The 24,814-nt window shown below is 34.4% G+C and overlaps 3 protein-coding genes across 3 annotated transcripts in view; 1 reads left to right on the top strand and 2 right to left on the bottom strand.

The window, feature by feature from the left end:
* Positions 1–1,098: 1,098 nt before the first annotated feature.
* LOC120348264 (uncharacterized) lies at positions 1,099–3,371 on the bottom strand. The gene is made up of 4 exons (XM_039418374.2): positions 3,068–3,371; positions 2,710–2,808; positions 2,327–2,494; positions 1,099–1,728 (listed from the first exon to the last, which is right to left on the bottom strand). The coding sequence occupies exons 1-4, from the start codon at positions 3,281–3,283 to the stop codon at positions 1,546–1,548; spliced, it is 666 nt and encodes a 221-aa protein (XP_039274308.1). The 5' UTR covers positions 3,284–3,371; the 3' UTR covers positions 1,099–1,545.
* Positions 3,372–12,037: 8,666 nt separating this feature from the next.
* On the top strand, positions 12,038–14,412 carry LOC120348554 (uncharacterized). Its single transcript, XM_039418713.2, has 4 exons — positions 12,038–12,230; positions 12,755–12,856; positions 13,115–13,288; positions 13,629–14,412. The coding sequence occupies exons 1-4, from the start codon at positions 12,060–12,062 to the stop codon at positions 13,797–13,799; spliced, it is 618 nt and encodes a 205-aa protein (XP_039274647.2). The 5' UTR covers positions 12,038–12,059; the 3' UTR covers positions 13,800–14,412.
* An 8,881-nt stretch (positions 14,413–23,293) lies between these two features.
* The window catches only part of LOC120338216 (uncharacterized), a 35,401-nt gene continuing 33,880 nt past the window's right edge, over positions 23,294–24,814 (bottom strand). Inside the window, exon 37 of the mRNA XM_039406170.2 lies at positions 23,294–24,629. Within this exon, the coding sequence (XP_039262104.2) occupies positions 24,478–24,629 (152 nt within the window). The 3' untranslated portion in view covers positions 23,294–24,477. The remainder of the gene's footprint in view (positions 24,630–24,814) is intronic.

Genomic DNA, 24,814 nt, shown 5'->3' with positions numbered 1-24,814 from the left:
ACGCATGAAATGACCTTTGTTCGTATGATATGATAAAAGAGAAATCAGGCTATCATTTATGTGTGCCAACACAAGAACGTTATCTTTTACGGCATTCCTATCTTAGAGTAGAGTGGCTTCTATATGAAATATGCTGAGATCACGATGACAAGTGAACAATAAAATCGTTTTCGTTCCCATATATTTTTAGAAAATGATGCTGTTTGTAATTTAAGTCAAAGTAGAAGTTTAATCGTTTCCTGAAATTGTAATGTAACATGCCAGGAATTATAGATAGAAGTACAACATTCTGCCTCACCAACATCGTCCTGTTTTGAAAATTGCACAACGTTTTAATTTTATAGGTACGTTTGCATTACACACTGACATGGACAAACTACGGCACGCGGACCGAATCCGGCCCGTTGGATTATTCAATCTGGCCCGCCTGATGCTTCCATAAATTTCTGCTTTTAATCAATGCTTCATCCACTACATATTTGTTGTTATTGAAATATGTATGGTACAATGGGCTTGTTACTTTATGATTGTAGTCCGTGTAAGATGTATTTTAGGTTGCTACAGACCTTCATGTTATGTGGTCGTTAACAAAACTTTACGTTCTCAACGGCGTGCTATTCACACCTCTTTCTTTCGCCCCGCGCGCTTGTCGTTTTGCTTTTGTAAAACTGTAAATAAAATTCTGTACATGAGATGTACGCCACACTTTCATGGACCGGGCCAAAAACCTTGCCCACCCCTGAAACACGTGAACAAAATAGTTATTTAGGTTCTCGACCTTTGCTTGTTTTTAATACTAAAATTGTTGCGCAGTGGGCACATGCCGAGCCCAAGATAACAAGTGAGAAATGCTCAAATATGTGGACGCAAAACTATGTAAGCATTATACCACCTCGTGTCAAATAAAAACATAATTCGATTTTTTCCGAGATATTGAGTCTAATATTTGTGATTAAAAATGTTCGGGTTTGAGTAGCCTACTTGTTTTTGTGTCCCGGTTTAGTTCAGTGTCCCCGGCCTAAAGTGGGGTTGCTATCTGTTGTGCATCAGTCAATACGCTAATCTTTTCCATATTTTCAACCATGTATACACGAGATATCAAGCATTTTGTTTTATTTGCGATAATAATAATAATAAATATAATAAATTATCACCACAGTTATAAACAGAATAACAAAACAAATATTTGAATACCAGCTTGTATTGAAATGGAATATGAACATAATATATATCTATACATGCTGTATACAATGCTTCATTTTTATTTATTTCATCAACAGTATTTAGTTTTAATATATTGCACGACCAAAAATAAATAATCTGTCATCTAATATTTGTATACGGATACAGCTTAAAAGTTTGCGAATACTTTATTGAATATATATAATACTTAATTGCAGGATATTGTAAATACACATAATTCTAAATAATAGTCTGACAGTCTGTGACTGGGGTGATTCGTCAATTGCAGATGAACACTTCACATACTTTACATTTCGTTTTGACATCGGTAATTTTCCACCAAAGTTGAAACAGATACGGTGATTATTCCGTCCTTTTTTGTGGGATGAGGTATGCGTGCTGGAAGCTACTTAGAAAATTTTTGTACTGCAATAAAAATTCGTATATTCTGGCTTTCTCAATTATCGGACTTGGTGCATGATGTATCGGATACCCAACTGGATCGATGGTTATTTCCGTCGGTGTTTCACAAAGTGTGGACATGACCTGAAACAAAATAAATTCATTTGATTCGTTCACACATTCCTATTAACATGACTCTTGAGCTGACATGGGCAAACTTCGGTCTGCGGGAAAAATCCGGCCCGTTGGGTGATTCAATCTGGCCCGCCTGATGCTGCCATAAAATTTTGCATTAACCCAATTCTGCATGTACTACATAGTTGTTGTTATTGAAATATGTATGCTGCATGCAGAAGGCTTGTTAGATTGTGATTATAGTCTGTGTAAGTTGTATTTTAGGTTACCGCAGACTTTCATATTATGAGGACGTTAACAAAACTTTACGTTTTCTCGCCTGCTCAAACGACGTGCCTTTCATAAATCTTTCTTTCGCGAGATCCAATTTAGTACCGACAAAGTTTGTTATTGCCCCATAACGCTCTCGTAACGTTCTTTTTTGTTCATAGCTTAGCTGGTTCAAAACCTTGCCCACCCCTGCTCTTGAACAAGCGGGCATAGCCAAGCAAACTTTTACGTCAACTTTAAATTCTAGAGTTTCTATCATTAAAATATCTGTCTTTACGAGACATTGATATTAATCTATACTGCGTGTTTATTGAAAAAACTTAAATGCTATACTTACATACTGAGAATGTTTAATTTTAAACCGAGCGAAAGCATTATCGACAGTTTTAACTTCGCGATCAATTTCGGTGTTTTCGATCCATTTTAAATAGTGAGCAATGAAATACTGGAATGTTTGTAGAGATTCGTAATTTTCTTGAATTTTTTTACATATGCTTGAGTCGTCCTGTAATATAAAATAAAACATTAATATGATGTTAAGCAATTTATAGGTTTTATCATTCATCATCGAACAACAGACAAGGCTATGCGACATCTTGGTGCGCATACTTCAGGAGTACCCAATTTGTATTCTTAAATCCAACTGTTTTAAATCTTGGAAAATGCGAATTGTTTTTATTACTTGATTTATTTTTTGACATTTATACTCGTATTCTCTACCTCATCTGTAAGTGACTTGAACTTCGGCATTGCTGTGAGTTCCAACGTCGTGTGATCTTCTGTGCAGTCGTTCGCCCCACACTTCATTTTTCTGTTAACCTAAAATGTGTGAAACAGTTGTTAAGGATTAAAATGCCTCGAAAAATTATATTTCGTTTTATGATTGAACTTGATGCCATTGGAAGTTTGAAAGATTACTTCATCCTCATTAATAATTTTCCGTATCAATTTTAGCGAAATAAATGCGAATAAAAATGAATTAGTAGATATATCAATACATGAATTTTATTTTATAGCTTTTGCATTGTTCGAATTATACAAAAAGTGGATTTACAGACAGATTAAATTTGATACTTACAAAAGCGTCAAAAGCTTCTTCTACTGAGATGTATAGGATACGCATCATTTCTGGGGCTGAGAATCCGCCAACTTGTTCCACAGTCGAATAAGCGTTTACACCGACATGGATATCCGGATAAAGTAAAGCAATCAGCATGATAATAGTAAATGTTTGAATCTTTCTTGAGCTCGTTTCAGCTCCGACCCCAGTGCGAAAGCAGTAGTGTGTTGTCATTTCTATACTAATATATTAAATTTAACCCAGATAAAAATTTCGTTAAAATTATTTCTGAAATGCAAAAGAAATTGTCATCATTTTATATCAAAGCATACAATTGCAAGTTTTATCACAATGCCAAAGATATTATGTCAATTACCGTTCTAATAAACAGCTAATGTACACGAAGATTTTTTTGAAAAGGATTTTTTCTTCAAAAATACAAAACGAAAATGATATATCTCAACTGCATTTTAAACTCAGCAGTCAGCACATCTAATATTTTCAGGTAAATATACCGTATTTTTAATAATCTTATCGCCGTCCCAACTGCTCATCAGAATGATTTTCTGAACCGATTACACGCTTTTATACACGCTTACCAAACGCTTTTTCAAACATAGATTTTAAAAACGAAAAATGTAAACAGAACGAATGTCATCAAGTACGAGTGATGCATACATTGTATATCGCTATTCATCCATGTAATTACTGTTTATGGAATACTATTTCCGCTACATTTTCCAAAAAACAATTGTTAAAGGTGGCCGGGGTATTTCTTGTAATAACTAATAATTTTTCACTCTTTTATCGCGACATAAGGCGCTTACGTCAATATGAATTCTCTCACTCGTAAAGTAAGATGTAGGAACGAGAGTTTCATCTGCTCCATAAATGAGTATCGCGGAAATAACCCACGTTGCTCCGTCACTATTTGAACCCAATGGAATCTCATATTGTAAGAAAAGTATTTCCTATTCCTTTGGGGAGAATTTTTTGGGGATTGCTTTGAACATGGCTCTATTCTTTAATTTATATAATTCAGAATCAGAGCACTTGTTATAAAAAATTTAGATAGTGAATTATGCGTTGTTAAAATGAATAAAATATCTAGAAATTTTGCAAGCTGATGGATTCGCTGTGTTTCATTTTTCTGCCACGCTATTAAATTAACATGAATAAGTTTTGTTTGTTGCATTCTGTGGGTAGCATTAGACCAATGTTTCTTAACTTGGGTTCGATCGAACCCCTGAGGTTCGATGGAACTGTTCCATGGGTTCGTCGAAGGTCCTTTGTGGATTTCCAAGGTTGCAATTTTTGCCTTGGCCGTATTTCCCCTTTTCAGCTGCACTAGTTTTTCCAGTCAAGAAGTCACCTGCCTCGGACGCTATTGTGGCACAACAAAGGCTATATCGACACGATTTATCGTTATCTAAGCTTACATTACAACGATCGTGGTGATTCCAAGTTTTCCGAAAAACTCTTTGCAATTCTGATATTTTTATGAAATATGTCAAACAAGAACGAGATCTGGTCGGATAACTACGTGCAGTTCTCTTGTTGCAATTTATGTTGACCTATACACAACAAAATCGTGCTCTGTATATTGAAGGCGGGTTGGGGTTCGACGAAAGCTTCCACGTAGTAACGTAGGAGTTCGGCAGGCCCGCAAAGGTAGGGAACTGTAGCATTGGACAGTCGCAGTCTCATCACATAATTTGCCAGTTTAGTAAATAGTTTTCTACTCTCATTGAAATAAACCATTATAACTATAAAAACCGTGGAGATAAAGGAAATTTAAGAAAAATTTTATAAAACATGTTTAAACAGTGTTCTATTTTGACTTGCCTGTTAAGTCATCAATAAATCATTTCTCCTCTCAAATTCGTTGGTATCCTGTTGTCGTTCCCCATTTTCCGGTTTATAAATCAAAATTTATTACGTTCCGGTCCATGCTCTTTAAAAAATTTGAAATTTTTGGTTGATTTCTAATTGTTTATAACTGTCGTCATGAAAGCACAGAAAACAACACGCCTTCATACAATTTATGAATCATTTTTAGGGGGAATTATGACGTCAAAGTTAACACCCATTGGTCACGTGTCTATTCATAAACATGGACTCGGACGACAAATAAAATTTAACTACTTTTGTTCAATTTCCCTTGGAGATCAGAGGTAAATTCTGATTGCATATAGTGAAAACATTTTCGAGGCGAATATTCTTAAAAGCCTTCTCAGATTGTTTTTAGTTAACGTGCGTTACTCTAAACTAAATGGAACAATATTATACATATATCTGTAGTTATGAAACATCGTTTTGTAACCATGTACCCAAGTTGACCCTGTGCCTACGAATCTAGAAGAATCAACGCAACGTGTATCCACAACAAATACCACCTTATAATCATTATATATATAATTTTTCCGGGATTCCCTATCGAGATGTAAGACAGGTCAGATTTTATGACAGTCAAACATGAGCAATAGGTGCTTTCATGCCAGCACATCTTTTTCTCGGTATCAGATAGGAATAAAATTGCAATTACAATGAATTTCGCAATTAAATTATCAATAACAATAATTAGGAAAAAAGGCGAACATTCGTTACTTCTGAATTCTAATGAAAACCGGTTGGTTCATTCACTTCATTGTCATTCGATATACTATCATAATCAGAGAATTAGGATCAGAGGATTGGTTTCGCCAGATGTTACCCGATTTGAAATTTCCGGTTGTGGTTCTTTGAACTCTTTTACATAAATTCTATTGCAATGTCCTTCCTCCATGCTCACATGGCGACGATTCTGGCGACGTATTTTCTTTGCGCCGAATCTTAACTAGAATGCAAATAAATCAAATAATATTAACGCTTTTCAAGCCTCGTTCGAGTACCAGTTTAGTAAGTCACATAGCGACGACGATAAATCCATCAATTCCTTTGCACATCACCACCTCTTGGAAATATCAGCGCGTTGCGTCGTTTTTCTAAGGCTTTGCAAAATACGCCTCGCGCCGTCCGACAAAGTATATTTGGTAAAATCATTTCAAATCGATGATAAGCGGCTTCCGGTGTCATAGCCGTGATATGAAGTCAATCAGTGAAATATTTACGAGCTACTGATTATAATATTGCAAATAAAAAATGTACCACTAGAAATCATTTTATGAAGAAAAAGATCCCGAGAAAAACCCGCATTTGAAGCTCACTCTTGTTATTAGATATTGTCGAGGGTGGTGGAACGTATCGATCAAAATAATCTTGTTTTATCTCGTAATATTTACTGATCTGTGTATATATTGTAATAAACCGATAACGGTATTTGATGAACACATCAATATCTAGCCGGAAAAATATATAGATACCCAGACGCGTCTCAATTATTGATGTTGCTGATGCAGAAAATGGTCTTTACTATTGGCGCGTACGAGAGAGAGTTTATTTGATTTGTCGAATCGGAAAACACAATGTACACACTTATATAAACAAAATAAAAATAAACGAACAAAAGGATTTCGATAAATGACTGGGTGGTAGAGATAAGACCGTTAGAGGGCTACCAGAGTCAGCTACCAACAGATATAATTGCATAGATAATAAATAAAAGATCAGTATTGTATTGAATTCAAAAACCCACACGCGACTTAGACCAAGGATGGGCAAGGTTTTTGGACCAGGGTACAAAAGTTTTGCACGACTGGACTGTCGGGTATCCAGGCCGGATAGCGACTGTCAAAACAGCGACTGTCATAATGGCGACTTAATAATAGCGACGTAATCAAGTGAGCGACTGTCATAATGGCGACCGCATTAAAACAGCGACTGTTATGATAGCGACTTAACTTTTTGTACAGGAATGACAAAACAAAGTTAGGGTTAGGGTGTGGGGGTTAAGTCACTATCATAACAGTCGCTGTCTTAATGCGGTCGCCATTACGACAGTCGCTGTTTTGACAGTCGCTCACACAAAGTCGCGATTATAACAGTCGCCATTTAGAGCCCGAGCCCAATATGCTGGGAATGATAGGCTGAAACTGCATTCGAAACGAAGTGTCATCATATACTTTATGTCAAAGACTATTTCGGATCACATATAGGCTTGCATAAAAAGATAAATGTAAGATAAGCCTCTCAGGAGATTTTCATCCCAATATTCAGGCAATTTTTGGGCAAATATTTGAGTGCAATTCAAATTTATTGAGTTGGAAATATTTTAAAGCTAATAACAAAATATGTACCATCCTCTGAATTTAGAAACACCTCCCAAAATGATGGTGATTTATTCACGTAATTGTAGTTTATTCTGATCGAACTTTATTCTATAACAACGTTGGCCAATCAATAACCACGTTCATCGAAACTGTATATCTAGCTTAGCCATTTAACTTCAATAATATTCAAGGTTTTGCAAACATCGCATTTATTACAAAATATACAAATTATGCATACCAATTTTTCAATGCTACTGCAGATTGCAGATTCTTTAATTATTTGAGCTTAGCGCCAAAGAATTAGCTAGGGTTCAATGAAATGCATTTCAAGTACCAAGTTTTTTGCCAAGTAGTCGTGTTGATTTGCGTCATTCTTAAAAAAAAGAGAGTATCAAAAACCATTCTGTTATAAAAACGTTTTCGAAAAATCTTGTTTGGAAAGTATTTCCATTTATTCCATGGATTTTTTCTTTTAAAATTAAAAAAAGTACAATTTTGTATTAATTTTTTTGTTTTTACTCAAATCAATTACAATTTTTCAGACTTGTATTGATTCGTGATTTAAAAATCTTGCGCTACGAAAACCACCGAATAGAGTTATTTTCTCCAAGTGGGAATTATTGTTTGATCTCTTGTAACAAATCATTTATTTGACTTATAAATATTCTGATACAAGGTACATTTTTCAATTCTAGTGTCTAATACGAGGTAATGGCATTCGAATTTGATTCTCTTATCATCCTCAAATAAAAACATCTGTTTGACTATTCGTTGTCAAGTGCAAGATGTCGCGAGAAGCTTGGAGTTTGGGTACGATGTAAAAAGAATTTCTCCTTTCAACCTTTGACGTATGTGTGGGATATAAATAGGTAGTGGTTAAACATACATATGAACATCGAATCACATCATAATAAAATGTGTAGGTGTTTTCTATCTGGGTATTTCCCTTTATGTACTTAAGGTATGTTGGCGTTATTTGAACAGTGCGTAACAGAGCAGAATACGGTAACCAATTCTCATAATTCTAATTTTACACGCACTTTATGTAGAAGCCAGGGGTTTTCATATGGCCATTGAAAGGCGCATGCCTTTATTTTCTCATATGAATCAGACTTACAAACCGCGAGAAAGGATTTAAATGCTAAAGCTCATAGATAATGATCTGACAACACAGAATCCAAATTGGAACTTAAAATCAAAAGAGAATTTTGTTATTTTTGTATACATGAATTATTTGCTTTGTTTTGGGTATTCAATTTATAATTTATTTGATAATCGTAGCAATTTTTCTTGATTGGAACAACAATACTTCTATACTTGAACCATCACATTTTGGCTCATGTGACCAAAGCACAATATTATTTTAAAACTGCAAATATGGACACATTATTTTTAATTTAATCACCCGAAAGAAAATAATAAAGCAACAAGACGAAGAAACTAGGGGAACTTGGATATTGTGTATTGAACTGCAGGTTCTTTCTTGTTTACTTTCTACTTCGGATTTGTATGTGGTACTCCCACAAGGATGCTATTGCTGTTTGATTAGGTTATATCTCATTATCTTGTATTGTTTGAAGAAGTTAGACCATGATCTAACGAAAGCTCACAAATATAATTGCTATTTCGTTGAAAGAGATCATATTATTTTTACTCAACAAGATGAAAGTTAAATATTTGACAAGCTTGAACAAACTTTCGTATCTTCCGCAACCAATGGTTTCAATATATATCAGGTCAATGCAAGTGGAATACGCTACAAAATAAATAATCTACATTCCTATGAGTGGTAAATATTAAACATAGTACCGATGGTAAAAGTTTGTTGTCTATGCAATGAAACATATTTAGCATGTCTAATTTGGGAACGCAATGACGCACTACGAGTTGTAATTAGTAGGTGCAAGAAACTTATACATTTTTATGGCCTTATTACGACTCTTGCTAAATTCTCGCGTACAAACCATTTATTTGCTTTGCCATTTATGGTCGTTTATGAAAATTTAAAAGTAATCACTAAAAGTCTTAACCATTTATAACAACATATAAAAGCAGTAAGAACGATAAACAAAAAACACTGCCAATGTTTTACTGAAAGAGAAATTCGCTGATTGGAAGCGTTTAGGAGAAGCCGTCTTTTGAAATACAAAACGAACATAAATGAATGAATCTCAGCACAGGCAGGCTCTAATTATTTCCCGAGCCATTCAGCATTACATTTTGACAGTAACTACTTGATGATCCGATTTGAGAAAGCTAAATTAATGTTCAGATCATCGGGGTAATGAATGACACGTATTATTACAATGGGCAGTAAATAAACCACGGGATAAACAAATATCTTCCGATAGAGTATAATATTGCTGGTGTGATGATCATATTTTGTTTTGTGAATAATATAGGACGTAGAATTTTAGATATTATGCATCCTCGTTTGTTTCTTTCATTGCCCATGTTTCTTTCATTTTATTCATATAACATGTATGTTTAGATTATCCACATTTTATATTCCGAAGGAGAATTCTTTTTTATTGCATGCCTACAGTAAGATTGCTCATTAAATGTGCGTTTGAACATCTTTCGAAGTTTAGCGACATCGTCAAACCTAAAGCCCTGCCATATGTCTTTATTTGAGTTTGTCGTAATGTTCGGAAATTTGATTGCGAACTGTGAAACTGCAATAGTTTAATGCTTCAAAAACTTCATTAATTAATTGAGTTTATCAAATCTAGGCTGCAAAACATTGTGCATAAAAAAGCAGAAAGCTGTAAATCTTGGGGATTTCCGAATATTCCTGATATTTCTGTCTTGAAATCAATCACCTTAACAGATTTTCCCTCTCACAAATGTGGCATCTCCTCATATGCCGTGTTCCAATGGTATGTTAATAGTAAATTTAAATTTGATTAACGATAAATTTATTTATTGCTGACTAACAAACGGAGGTTGATTGGTGATTTATTGTGCAACAATTTATCAGGTTACTAAGAATGGGTTAAATATAGGTCATTGATGACGCAGCTGAGGAAAGCGCATCCCATATGCTGAACAATGTCGACAAACAAAAAACAACAAGTAAATGATCAGAGCCAGAAAAACTGCAAATATTAGTATGTTCATAACAGAGTGATTCCTCAACAATGTCTTCCGCATTGTTATTGTTATATTTCCATTATCGTATATGGCCCGAGTGGACTCTTAAACTCTATACACACCATTTCTACCATTTATCAAGTTTTTGTGAATTATTATTCAGGATATTCATTCGCTTTTCAACAAAGTCGACTTCATTTTTTTTCGAAGATGGCCATTTCCGAACTCTACTTAATGAATTATTCATCTATACCCAAAATCTAAGAAAACGCTGATATCTTTGATGCCAAACTAACTAAATTGCAATTATTTGCTTCAAAAATAAACTTCGGAATATAAAAATCTAAATTTTAGAAGTAACTATAACCTTGCTAAATACGAAAAATGATGAAATTCAACAATTCAAGAATTCTGATGAAATTTAAGCTCAGTCAGAGACTCGTTGTTTTCTAAAACTTTTTGTTTTCTAAAACTTTTCGTTTTGTTTTCACAACGACCACTTGTCGTCAATTTACTCAAGTGCAACATCAACAAAAAAGAAATGTAAAATTCTCCAAAGCCTGTTTACAGGAATTCTCTATCCATTGAAATTACGCAATGTTTCATAAGGCAGGGATGATTCCCAAGAAGAAGTGTATGAAATTATTTTATATTTAAAATATTTTATCGTTATAAATCAAGTTGTTTCGATCAAATACGAATAATTTCTTTTATACATCCTTTTTCTTTAATGAATTGTTTTTCTTGAACGCCGGTACGAGATGCGATATTATATACTATACTACAAGGCTATCTCGTGCATAAAAGATATTTCGGCCTTCAGACTGAAAAAATTATTTGGGGTAAAAATACCGCTAATTTGGATACTGGTTCCCTTTTATGGTATCAAATATTGCTCCAGAAAATACTTGTAGTGAAAAACCCAAATTCTCTACCTTGGATGGCAATGAACGTATTTTATTATTTTTTATAATAACATAGTTTAGTTAGTAACTATAAAATACATGGGAGGTGGAATCCAGTAAATAACTACTCAAATTCTCAGTCAACGTTAGGTATTAATTTTAAAAAAATCAATGTTTCATCTTTCTTCCGTTTCACGGTATGAAAAATTCCGACGTCGGCGTTCGAAGGAAATTTGACCGCCAAAGCAATAACTTGTGATAATAACCTCATAGAAACAATAAATTATCCATCTGAGCCATGCTTTAACACCAAGAACCATAAATGCTACAATTGCGTATAAACATTTCACCTGAAGACAGTGCGAAACCGGGTTCTTATTTACATTGTGCGTCGTCTATTTTTGACATCGTATACGTTAAATCGTACCGCAACCGAAGGGCATAGTTTGTTTTTTGCGTAATCGCGTAATTTGATACGATTTAATTTTTTTAAGCAATTAAAAAATGTATAATGCGGTGCGTGATATATTTATAATCCGATAAACTTAATTGCGCGCGGTAGATGCTACGTCACAAGGTAGAGCAAACAAATTTCGTTAATATAACATTATTATTGGTTCGATTTCTACCGACACAGAAATCAATCTTCGGGAATTCCGTGCTAGGGTTGTTTTTCTTTTCCTTTTTTCTTTCTATATGCGTTGATATTGTATATATAAGAAAGAAATTTACAAATTAGATCAAAATCGTTTCAAAATCTATTGATATCAGTGAATCTCATTTAATCTCGTCTATCGTTTTAAAATGGAACGACTTTGTGGAAATCAATTAGTTTTTTCTTCTATTATGCTTACATTTATCGTGTTGAATATTGCTGTCTTAAGTTCGTCTGCACCAATATTGTTTGATGAAGGAGACTATATTGGGACTCTGGATATTTTACGAAGTTCCGTGGAACACGCTTTTCGAAGATTTGTAAGTATATCTGAATCTCTAAAATATTTTCGTTCATTTGGCCCTTTTTTCGGAGTGTTCCGCAACACAAGCAAGGAACCGCATCAACATTTTCTAAACGATTTACAAGTTAAAATTATTCCAACATTTGCACACTGGAATATATATAGAAAATATTGCATACATTTTTTTGAACGTTCGGAGACTTGCCCCTACAAAGATTTTTTTTATAAATTTTCAATAATTTCCAAAAGTTATTCGATATTCAAATTGTTTGTAATTATTTCGAGATATAAAACGAAAAATTATTTTTTGAGTATAACACGTAACAATGACATTGGTTCGATATAATCTATATTTTATAACAAAATTTTAACATAATAGGTCGCAACATTTTTTTTACTTATGTAATGCGTAATCAATCATTGAAGACTATTTTTTTCTAATGTTTGAGTCTTTTAATAACTATATTGATTATGAATACGAGCGTAGCATACGATTAGGGACATTCGAATTTTCATCTAAATCATAAATCTTTTTTTAAGACTCACAAGAAAATGGATTGCAGCAGACGAGGTGGATGTTTAACAAATCCAACTACCTTGAAACTCACGAATATGCCTGACTTCAAAAAACTTAATCAATCGGTAAGTTTTATTCATGTGCACATACAATACTTTATCTTTACAGGAACAGTTCCCAAAACAAAAAAAATATTCGACAAATCAGTTTTAAATGAAAAATTGATGTTTTTCAAACATATTCGGAAATTACTTTTGCAGGTACTAATTTCGAGGTTTTTGAAAAATCTATGAGATGGACTACTCCTCGCTTTACAGAATAAAATAACCTTTTTTATGAAAAAAAATTGTTATTTTCGATAATTTCAAATAAATTCTTTTCAGGGCGAAAACGACAAGCAGATTTTACAGGCAAACTACGAAGCTCTTCACACCTATCAGTACTTTATAAATACGTACCTAGTTTATTCCCCGGAAGCAAAGTCATCAAAAATTATTTCGTCTTTACAAAGAACAAGAGAAGCTTCTGACAAAGTCGTTGCATCACACGCGTCTTACGTGAGTATTTATAAGATGATAATACCGTTGTATTATTCTATTATTATTGATATCATCATTAATTTAAACCTAAAAGCTGACACAATTGACACAAAATTAGGCGTACACAACGTGCTTCACGGAGTATAGGAGAAGATTGAAAAATCATAAAATTAATAATCAACGTATAAATATTTCCATATACAGTACTTATGTCGATAAAATATTGACTATTCAATTTTCAGTTTTCTTTTTTTGATTCTGGAAGATACTAAAGTCATAAAATAACTTTGACTTCTCATCCAACATGTTGCCGAAGTAGATTACATTGTTTAACTTAATTCTTATTACTTATTTTTAGATGACAGGAAGATCGTGCGAAGAACCAGTGCAATACATAGAACGGGGTTACCCAATTCACCCAGCACCGAGTTCAGTATTGGAAAAAGTTCGAATCTACGAATTTTTGAGGCAATATAACGCATTTATAGAGAGTTTTAAGCAGACTTATGAAGGTTTGATGTGTCAATGAATTATATCCAGACATCAAATTAGTTCTGCGTTCGATGAGTAGCAATTTGCCGATTAAATCTTGGATGAAAAAAATCTTATTTTCTGCCTATAGTTGGGCAAATCGACGTATTTACACAAAACAGAGCTTACATAAAGGCAATATATATATTAACTGACATTGGTGCAATATTTCATTTTGTGATTTCTAGTTTGTGTTTTTGACTTAATATTATAGTTTTTTACTATACATAATATTACGCAAATTTTATACTTTTCACTTTATTTAAAGTAATATATTTATTTTCATTGTCATTATTGTTGTTCAACTACAATCATAGAATAACAAAACACTCCTTTACTTGACTTTTTATTTTTTATTGCGATCATAGCATCTACACAAAAAATGTGAAACTTACTGTGATATCACATACAATCAACACATTCAAAGTGAGATTATTTGATATATTTAATATTTCAAAACACGCTAGAGTAGACTAAGCATCATTCAAGGAACTGTTTAATTGGTGTGAAAATTTTCGGACGTAGTCGATTTCTTATTGAAATATCAGTTCTTGGAGCGCTCTTATTTTATTTATTTTTTGTTTCTTCATTTGTACTCTATTATTGTCTGTTCGTTGTTATATATTAATATTTTTAATATCACATTTTCACGTTTTTAAATAAATTTATTTGACCTGAGTAACTTTTTGTTTTTTTTATGATGGAATAACGTCTACTCACGGTTCTGTGTTTGTTCAAATACGGTAGGGTGGTAAAGATTATCATCATGATTGAGGAGGGAGAGAGATTTATTCTTTCGTCAACCAAATAAAATAACAGTCATCGTAATAATAAAAATAATAACAAGTAATAAATTAGTTTAGTAAAAACAGGAGGGAGTGATACGACCAGGCGGTCTTAGTCTGATCCGCAGCAATATATGCACAGCGGGTAATCATAGGCTCTAGATATGATGATATGAAACGAGCCAAAATATAAATCACCGTTTCTTGTAATGTTTTACTTTTCTCAGAATGCTAACATTAGGGGAAGGTGGGCCACGGGGCACAGTGGAAAATCAGCTCTCACACTCATACTATATCCGGAATCAGGTCTGCGGTTCGATGTTTGAATCCGCCCTTCGGTGAGTTACAACGTCCCCGCAAACGGACAACGATTGTGTAGAGAGACGCAAGTTATGGGATGAAATTGGAACTAAAAGTTTACCATATAAGTTTTTTCGTTTTTTTACTTTAGCCTTTCCAACATGACAAACCACCGTCTGATATTTTTCAACTTTAGTTTACTGTGAAATATTCAGGCTTGTCCATGGGAAACGTCAGCATTAACAACATATTTCGTGAAGGGGCTGATGAACACATGTATATAGGATAGTTATGAATATTAAGTACCCAAAGTCCGTAAATTTTGTTGTTTTTCATGTCTCTTCGTACATGTAGTCCTATTTAGTAGACGCTAAACCTAAATTTAACAATTTTTATTGAATTTTATTCCAATGGTAATCCCATGGGATGGGCAGGCATAATTTTTATGGAATGGAAATAGGACAAAAAATATGTCCCATGGACAAGCCAGAAAATATTCATAACGTTGGCGTGTTGATGTGCCTTCCTAATCTCGACGCGGGACAGTCGAAAATATTTGTTTCTTATGGGGAACAATGGACGGGGTTCAGTGGGACATGCTCCGCTGGGCACAATTCGACAGTGTTTGATTCATTAAATGATTATAAGCCTAGAGATGTGTTATATTTTTTGTAATATCATGGTATCTTTCGACCCATGGCCCAATATGAAATATATTCTAGATTCAAAAATATTTTTCAGATACAGGTTCGAAAAAGTAAATAATTTGCCTTTGGCCGGAATTAGAAATATTACTTGTTAATATATAAATGCTGGTTTTATTTTAATTTTCAAAAATTACACCGTCGATTTTTTTTTGAAGGTGCCGCAGGGCCTGTGAGAAAGTGCCCCACAAGTGGGGTACAGTGGGACACTTGACAGACGTTTTTTGAAGCATCCAGGTGAAAAGATGTGTGTCGCTAGAAAATTTCTTAGTTAATGAATAAAATTACATTTACCCCTCTCTGCGTTCGCCCCGCAAATTGAAATGAATGTAAAGAATATAGGTTACGCAAAAGAAAAAAAGTGTCCCAACCTTCCCCACTTTCCCCTATCTCATTCTATAACGTGACTTTGACATTTTGTGAGTGTTTCGATAGGGCTCATATATGCTTTTTTATTCAGGCTTACAAGCGGAAATATAATTTAAATAAGAAATGAATGATTCAAAATTGAATAAATACTTTGAACCGTAATAAATCTGAAAATACTGGGAACCATGGTATTGTGTATTGAAATGCGGGTGATTTCTACCTATTACTTCGGGTCCGCATGTGTCCGTTGCCAAAAGATTTAGCATTAAAAAGAGAAATAAGAATAGTATAATTTGTTCGCAGGAAATAGCAAGTATATATATAAGTGAGCCTCCCTTTTGCAAGATCCGGATAAAACTGAAGTGAAGCTTTCGTTCCGCACGAAGTTTCATTCAGTATATGATATTAAAATACACGAAAACTCAAATCTTAAGGGTTTTCCTAGGTATGGTCTGAATAAAGTGTCATCCAATTAATAATATATAGAACATTTCTAAAACAACATGTAACAATCACAACTTGAACGTCGCATATTTTTCAACTTCAACAATATAAAACTAAGAACGCAATATTTTGCATGTTCTTCAAGTCTTTTCTAGTATATATATACTTTTAAAACTATTCCCTGTGACGTTTTAATCATACATACAAATAAAGGGAATGCTTTCGGTACTCCCGTAGTGTGTGTACCAGGCTAGAGTTAGGCCATAATTTTATTCCCAATATGCTTATTTTAGTTCTATTACGGGTTCGGGAACTGTCTGTGTTTGCCAAGTGAAAATACCCCCTGCTCATAGGCTTCCGTCCCTTTACACAACTTGATGTAAAGTAGGCGAACGAAATTAGTTACCTCCATATTGGTACACATACTTCTGGAGCGCTATGCTTTCGACTGACGCGCAGATCGGAGAAAAAAATATGTACCAAGCAGAGGCGTAGCCAGAATATTTTGCGCCCGGGGCAAACTATAAAATTGGCGCCCCGACCTCCACGTTTAATCATATATTCTATTACATTCAATTGTATATGTAGAAACAATTCAAATTTTAATGGAACATTTTATTTAAAGAAGAAGCAAAGCTATACAAAATATATATAGCATATGTCCATAACGTCTTTTCCAGTTACTGTCAAAGATGATTTACATAGTCTACAATAAATTTATTTTTCTTGATTTCACTGTCGCAAACTGGTTATCAAAATCTGTTTTTTTTCCAATGTTTCTCTTTCAACACTTAGAACAGGGTTCGGCAAACTCCCGCCCGCGGAACAATATAATCCGGCCCGCGACGCTTCACTGAATTATATTAACAAAACAACTGTATTGACGATTATATTCTTTACGTAACAGAATTTGTTTTGAGACACCAAATTATATTATAATCTAACAAGGTTATAATTCACAATCACTCGTTCAAATTGATTATAGATAGACAAAGGGCAACAGAACGTAAAAAAGTTGATGCTGAGTGCAAATGCTTTAATGGCGCAGATAATGATCAGTCTTCGCGCGCTGCTTGAAATTTAACTGGAATCTGTGTGAAAAAATGTGATTCATTGGCCATTCCCTCGGTTTTAAACTTTCTAAAAATATATGCGTCCCGTAAATGACTTGCAACCTTTAATCTTGGCCTACGAACGACAAAAGTTTGTCGACCCCTGACTTAGAACATCACTGAGACGATCCCGTCCCATTGATGCTCGCGAATACGACAAGATGAGTTTCAATTTGTTGAAAGACCGTTCACAGCTTGCAATTAAAACTGGTATATATTGTTAACAAAATTTGTAGAGAAATTCGCAGATTCGGGAAAACGTCGTCTCCAAAAGACACAATAAAACCAAAAAAAGCCAAAGGGGTTTTTGGTTGACACCGATTCATCAAACTGAGTTGTTGCGATGCCGTTGCAAGTTGTGGTTATTATAAATATTAGGCCCAGTGCTCAGTAAACCACACTTTTCACGAATGCCGTTGCCAGGCGGGAACTGAACAATCCCTTGCCACCAAAGTTAGGTCTGCGTCGTGGGCTACCTGGAAACGTTTAGCAGCTTACCACGAAATACAAAACCACGTATTACTCAAAACATGTATTACCAGCACTTCGCTGTTTAACATCATTCAACCAAATTCCGTTGCCTTCCGTCTCCAGCACAGAACTAATATCAACTTACATGTGCGCAGGCAAGAACTTATCGATACAGAACCACGTAATTAACCCCGCGCATTTTGTTACCTAACGTAACATTACCGAATCAATTTTTGCTTTGTTTCCCGGTCAGCTTTTTTGGTCATGTAATTGCGATGGAAATCTGACCGTGCGCGAGCTATGTGCCTGATGACGTCGGCGGTCGACGTATGTGGTCTGACCAAGTGTGCAGTTGACCATGTACTAAGACTAGATGTCTGCCGCCGGTGCAATCTTGCTTGTGACCGTTTTTTTACCCTTGTTGTGAAAATTTTGCAAGCCCCATTTTGGCGCCCCTGTACCTTGGCGCCCGGGGGCATATGTACCCCATTGCCCCCATCAAATTCAGATAAAGAACTTAAAAAACACTGTAGAATATCACCTTTTACGTCATCTCCTAACGGTTCGGATAATTTTCATTTTTTTATTTAGTCTATTTTATTTTTTATTGGGAGGATACCACGGTGCGTATAGTGTGACTTAGGAGAGGTATCATAATTGAACAAACTGGATGTATCTCAACACTTATTATACGAATTTCTATGAGATGAATATCTCCGTGTTGATGGCGACATCGATCAAAACAAAATAATTTTTGTGGTGACCACAAACATGTTCTAAAGCAATGGTTCTCAACCGGTGGGACGCGTCCCACAATGGGGCGTAGGCTATTTCTTTTGAGGGGGCGTGAAGCTAATTGGAAATAAAAACATTTGTTAGATGTGATCCTGCCCGCCTTGTTTCGGATATCCACATATCTTTATTGTCTAGAGATCTTGATTCCATCCACGTATTTTCAACGTGTTTTTGGACACGTTTAGTGGCCATAACGATCGTTTCAATATTATGTTGTTGTTGTTGTTGTTCTTGTTCTTTGACACGTTTTTAAAAAGTCGCTTTTCTCTTCGAATACTGGACCAATTGCTTTGAAATTTTCAGTGGTTAAAGATTAATTTTTTCGCTAGAAGGCTATTACTTTTATTTATTTCAAAATTTTTGCGTGAATTCTATGAAATTTGATATTTCGTCTAAAATTTTGCTGTATTATTTTTTATCCATGGGAACACGGATTTTATTCAGTGTCATGACTGGCTGTACGTTTTGATTCTGCAAAATTCTTGCTACTGGAAATTCAGAACTTTTTTGAGGGTACCGGTAGCGTCAAAGGTACCGGTAAGGACTGATTCGCTCTGGTCTAACGTGTCCATATATTTGTGCGTAGCTCTCTTGTTTAAATAAAGCATACTTTTGCCTCACTATCTGTTATTTGTACCTTATTGTTGACTAGTTATTTTTGAGGTGGGGCGTGAGACTTGACAGGTTCTAAAAGGGGCTCTAAAACCAGTGTTATAAAATCTAAATGATGGACAAGTAACTTTTTTAAATAAAAAAAAAATTTCGTAATATAAATTGTTTTTTGTCATGCCGTCGGAGTGATTTTTGCTTGTTGATTTCACACCCAATGAAAAAGTACAAGGCCAATATTCTGAGTATATTCGAGATGAAACCATTATGCATCATAAATATATATGACAATAAAAAAAGAATCTTGTTTGAAGTTGCGTGTGTGTTGATTGTGGCTTTTTGAGTAGATTATGCGGCCAAATTGACGTAAATTGAATCCAATATTCGGATGTGGGTTCTGATAAGTTACATTGAAGAAGACTATATTTAGAAACAAATATAGGAAATGCGTTTATATGACAAATAAATATTTTGGCTGACGACATATGCTTGGCTACCTATATATACTTAGTAAGTCATACCAGTAGGGTTTTTATGATGACGTCAAAATATACACCAATACAACGAATTACTTAATACTGATGGGCCAGTCAGTGAGGTCATTTCCTGCATAAGTATACATGTATTTAATGATAATATTTTTTGTATTACACCATCAAAAGCACGGAGCGGGCCGTGTAATCACGTAAAATAAATACTTATATATATACATACAATATTGTAATGATGATTTTAGAATCGATTTCTCTACGACAGTTTGAGGGATTTTAGATATAATTAGTTTCGCGATCCTATGAATATCGATTGTATATTTGGTGATAGGTTGTTTAATTGAGAAATGTAAAAATAATTTATCGGTCAAGTTATATTTCTACGTCAATTAATGAAACATCGCAAATATTAGTTCTATTTTAATAATGAAAATCATAATACGACGATTTACGAAGTAATTTCAACACCAAAACGAAAGAAAATATGTATTGTACGTTGTTGTATACGTATTGTAATAATTGTATAACCAATAGTGTTTAATATTGGCATAGGGATAAACATGTCTATCCTAATTTATGTTTCTCTACTTAAATTCACAATGTTTAATATTACTTATCGATCTCGATCGGTGAGTATGTTGATAGGTACCGTATTTCCCGGCGAATAAGTCTATCCGGTAAATAAGACGAGGCCCGTTTTAAGCCTTAAAAAATGAATTTTTGCATATAACCTGCCAATAAGTCGGGGTAGTAAAATCGGATCAACATCGGAACCTCAAATTACCACGCATTGCCTTTTGAGCGGTCGCCGCGTTTGCGCACTGATTAAAATAGCCTATAATGAGGTTTTCTTGTAGCATAATATTCAATCCATAATAACTACGGGAATTCAAACTGTCTTTAAATTTTAATCTAATTGTGTTCAACTCGCGATTGTATCCACCATAAAAGAACATTACCTAATATAATAATATAATATAATAAGGCGACACCAAAAAAATGAAAATTATCATACTCGCCTAATAAGACGACCCCCCCCCCAAAAAAAAAATCAGGCCAAAAATTTGGGTCTAGAAAAGCGACTTATTCGCCGGGAATCACGGTATTTGTCTGTTTGTTTGTTTCACTTTTTTATGTTAGGCAATATCTCACGAAAGCGAGGTTGAACCTGCTCCACATTTTGCGAGTTATTAATTAATTAGTTATGGACCACGCGTTGTCGCTATTGAGTCAGAGCGAAGGAATCGAAACCGCAAGATCGATAACTCGGCGGTCTCTGATCGTTATCTAGTTTTACTTATTGGTAATTATACCTTTTTATAGGATATTAATATCGTTTTGGGAAAAAACTTTTTTGGCGTGCACAACCTATACGTCTATGAGTTGATGGGGACAGAGTTATAAACTGAAAATTGCTTGTTCCCCAACAAGAAATAGGGATCAAAATTAAATAAAAAGACCTTAATTTGTTAACTCATATTGCATCACCAATTCAAAAATGAAAAGGCGTTTTTGCATTTTTCGCATAATATTGTGAACCAGAATTTACTAGTTTGTGTTATGCACCTCCATATATCTGTATGATTTTCAGAAGATTTTGGTATTCAAATATAGTCACCTGTGAAGTTATTTAGAGATAAAACTTCCTTTACTTCTGAGTGAATGAGCGCGACTTATCCCTGGTCAAATCAATCTGTTTCCCTTACAGCTATTATTTTATTTTAAATGGAATGGAATAAAAATGGTAATAAAACGTTTGCATGACATAAAGCTTCAAGTAAATTCTGAATAAAAACTATATAGGTTGTTGATTCGACATCTGAGTTGTTCATGTTTCCTTTCGAGCAACTGTATATTTGCTTAATGTTTTCATCTCAGAGTCTTTCTTCCGAAAATTAAACATTACCATAAGTATTATCATATCATGTACCGCAGTCTACCGTTCCCAATAAAAATTCCCATTTCGCTTAACCACCGATGTTCGCTGAGCACTGGGTCCACTGATATGCGTTCGCGTACCACCACAAAGTGCGCGAAAATTTGATGACGTCTTAGCACACAAAAACGAATCCCATAGAGCTCACAGATATATTTGAAATAAATAAAAGTAATAGCTTTCAAAATACAATCTTTACGAACTATAAATAACAAAAAAGCAATTGGTCCAGTGATTAAAATAAAAAAGCGATTGTTTCAATAATAAAAAATAAAGATCAGGCGCAACAACATAATAATAACAAAACGAAAAAACTTATATATGAAGTGGGAGGCGTCCGCTAGCTATTGAGGGCCGAAAATACACACACACCAATATTACGGGTCGCACCTGACTACTGCTGGTAGAACATAGTGGGTAAACAAGCTAGAAATAGCGTAATTTTTCAATTTTCTTCTCTCCAAATTTCAATAAAAATTCTCTGAAATTACAACTGATTTGTCCACGACTGTCCTTAAATTATTGCGTTATGGCAGTACTTTTCAAACTTTTTTGTGTTATGTCGCAACAGCGAGGTGAATTTTGTACTGGCACTATGAACTTGACACACACCAACAAACTTGTCGGAAAAAATGTAACACTATCTCCTTTAAGTTTTCAGTCTTTTAGTGACTTCAACAACCCCACCTTCCGTCGAACGAAATTTCATCCATTTCTTCTTTTTGGGATTCAGCGTTTCAGTGGCTTCGACCACATTACCATTTGTCGGAAGAAATATCTCCTCTTTTCACTTTCCAGCATGTTGTTAGTGACTTCAACGATCTCACCATTCGTAAGAAAAAAAAACTCAATTCACTTCTTTCTACCTTGCAAGGTTCAGTCTTTAATTAAGTGTCTTCCACCACCTCACCAATCGTCGGAAAATACTTCATCTGCATCTTCCTTTTAGTGACTTGAACCACCCCTATAAACCATACCCTAAAAAAGAAATTCCATCTACTTCTTCCGTTTTCAGTCTTTTCAACTTCCGAATTTCGTCTCACCTGCGTTTTAGCAAGTTTGAGCGTGTTTTCAGACAGTTTTGTACAAAAACCGCGCTGAAACGTGTGAAAACCCGTCAAAAACACGTCCTTTAATACTCTGAAGGAGCATATTCGCAACATAAGTCGAACCTCATTCATATGACGCCTGTTGTTTGCTTACTTCACACAACGAACGCGAAGCGGCGTCTCGAAAATGTCGTGTCCCACGTATATAGTTGAACTACACCTGATTAAATTAAAGTATTGTAATAACTACTTACAAAAAAATAGCTCGCAACTCAAAAACCTGAATGGTGATACATGCATTGCGATATACCGATAATATTGGATTATCTTCTGGGTCGAAGGGAATGACAAAATAAGTAGTTGTCTACACAGCGCTGCACAATAATTAATAGCCGTACGCCGTGGCCAAACGATAGTATTAAACATGTTCATCTCACACTTGCAAAGGCAGGTTCTTATTTATTTTTTTTGTTTTAAATATTCCCAACAGTACATTGCACACCAAACACATAATATAATAACATATGCAATTAATAGCACTATTTCGAACGTGGGTCACTTTCAATCTTTGTGTTTAACTTCTGGAATAACACTGTTTTGTGTTATGTCGACCTCTTCTTTCAGTAAATAAATTGCATTTGTCTCACTTCAAGAAAACTTTTGAAGGGAAGGAGAACACAGAACAACAACAAAAGTAAATATGGACAAAATGAATCATTCTATGTAGAAGTGTGCACTTTCGTTTACCAGTGATTTATTGTTTATTGCGAGTTCTATGACTGGAAGAAATATATATTGAAGCATATGTATTATTAAACAACCCCAATTAAGTGTCAACAAACGCCGTCTGTCCACTAATGTATTACATCTTTCACCTTTTCTACCCAAAATTTGTTGTTGAGGTTGTCAGGTAAAAAGTTCACATTGATCGTTATAATTTGAAGTCCATGCATTTCTTAGAATTTTAATCTAATTGACTGTAAATAATTCATTTGTAGATAATTACTTGAAAAGGTAGACTCTTGTCACATTTTTGACAAGAAAATGGCATGTTGAGGGCTACACACAATTCATAGTATGATTCATAGGATACAGACAAATTGCCACTACGGCAAAACTAGAACCACTTGGAAACAAAAAAGCAATCCTAATTATGTGCATTCATCACAGCACATTTTACATATGGAATACTATTTTGAATGAAATATATTACAGATACTGTGAAATTAATATAAAACACAATAACTTAGACAAAAAGCACCAAAAAAAAAATACAATTTTACATCACAAAGTTTGACTCAATCAATATCATTCCGCATTTAAAAACTTGAATTAGAAACATTATTACAGTATTATCATGATTATGAAACAGTATGGAGCGAATACAATCATAAACGCACACCACATCATGAATCTGATCAACAATTCTACTTCTCGGACACTCATGATGTGTTACTTTAAAATATATTCTGATGTCAAACTATAACACTTTAGAAAATAGTAAACATTTCACAGTAACTTGGCACAAAGGGCTTATTGCAAAGTAAAATTCCTCTCACTATATTTATCCCAGAATCACAAAAATAGAAATCCAAATGAAACAAGACCGTTTCATCTGTCATTTTTGCTTAATAAAATATCTTGTAAGATTTCTTGCTCTGCTGATGATTTAGGGTTTATAATCGGCGTAAAAGTGGGTAGGATGGGGGTAACTGGATGTAATACCACTGGATGACTTGTCGAACTTGTAGTGGACCCCTGACCTAAAATGAAAAAATTAGAATGATAACTTGTAGGAAGAAAGTCAAAAGAAACAAGATCATGATGACTGAAGTTTTGGAGTGGTCAAATATAGCACCACTATTGCTATTTATTGTCGTCCATTTTGCCTAAAATCAGCTAATAACAAAGCAATAAAATGAGTCTTTAATTTTTCTGCTGTATGTAC

Source organism: Styela clava, chromosome 1 (assembly GCF_964204865.1).
Source record: "Styela clava chromosome 1, kaStyClav1.hap1.2, whole genome shotgun sequence".
In the NCBI taxonomy this organism is placed as follows: Eukaryota; Metazoa; Chordata; class Ascidiacea; order Stolidobranchia; family Styelidae; genus Styela; species Styela clava.
The sequence above is the reverse complement of the archived record's forward strand: the minus strand, read 5'-3'. Positions and strand labels throughout refer to the sequence as shown.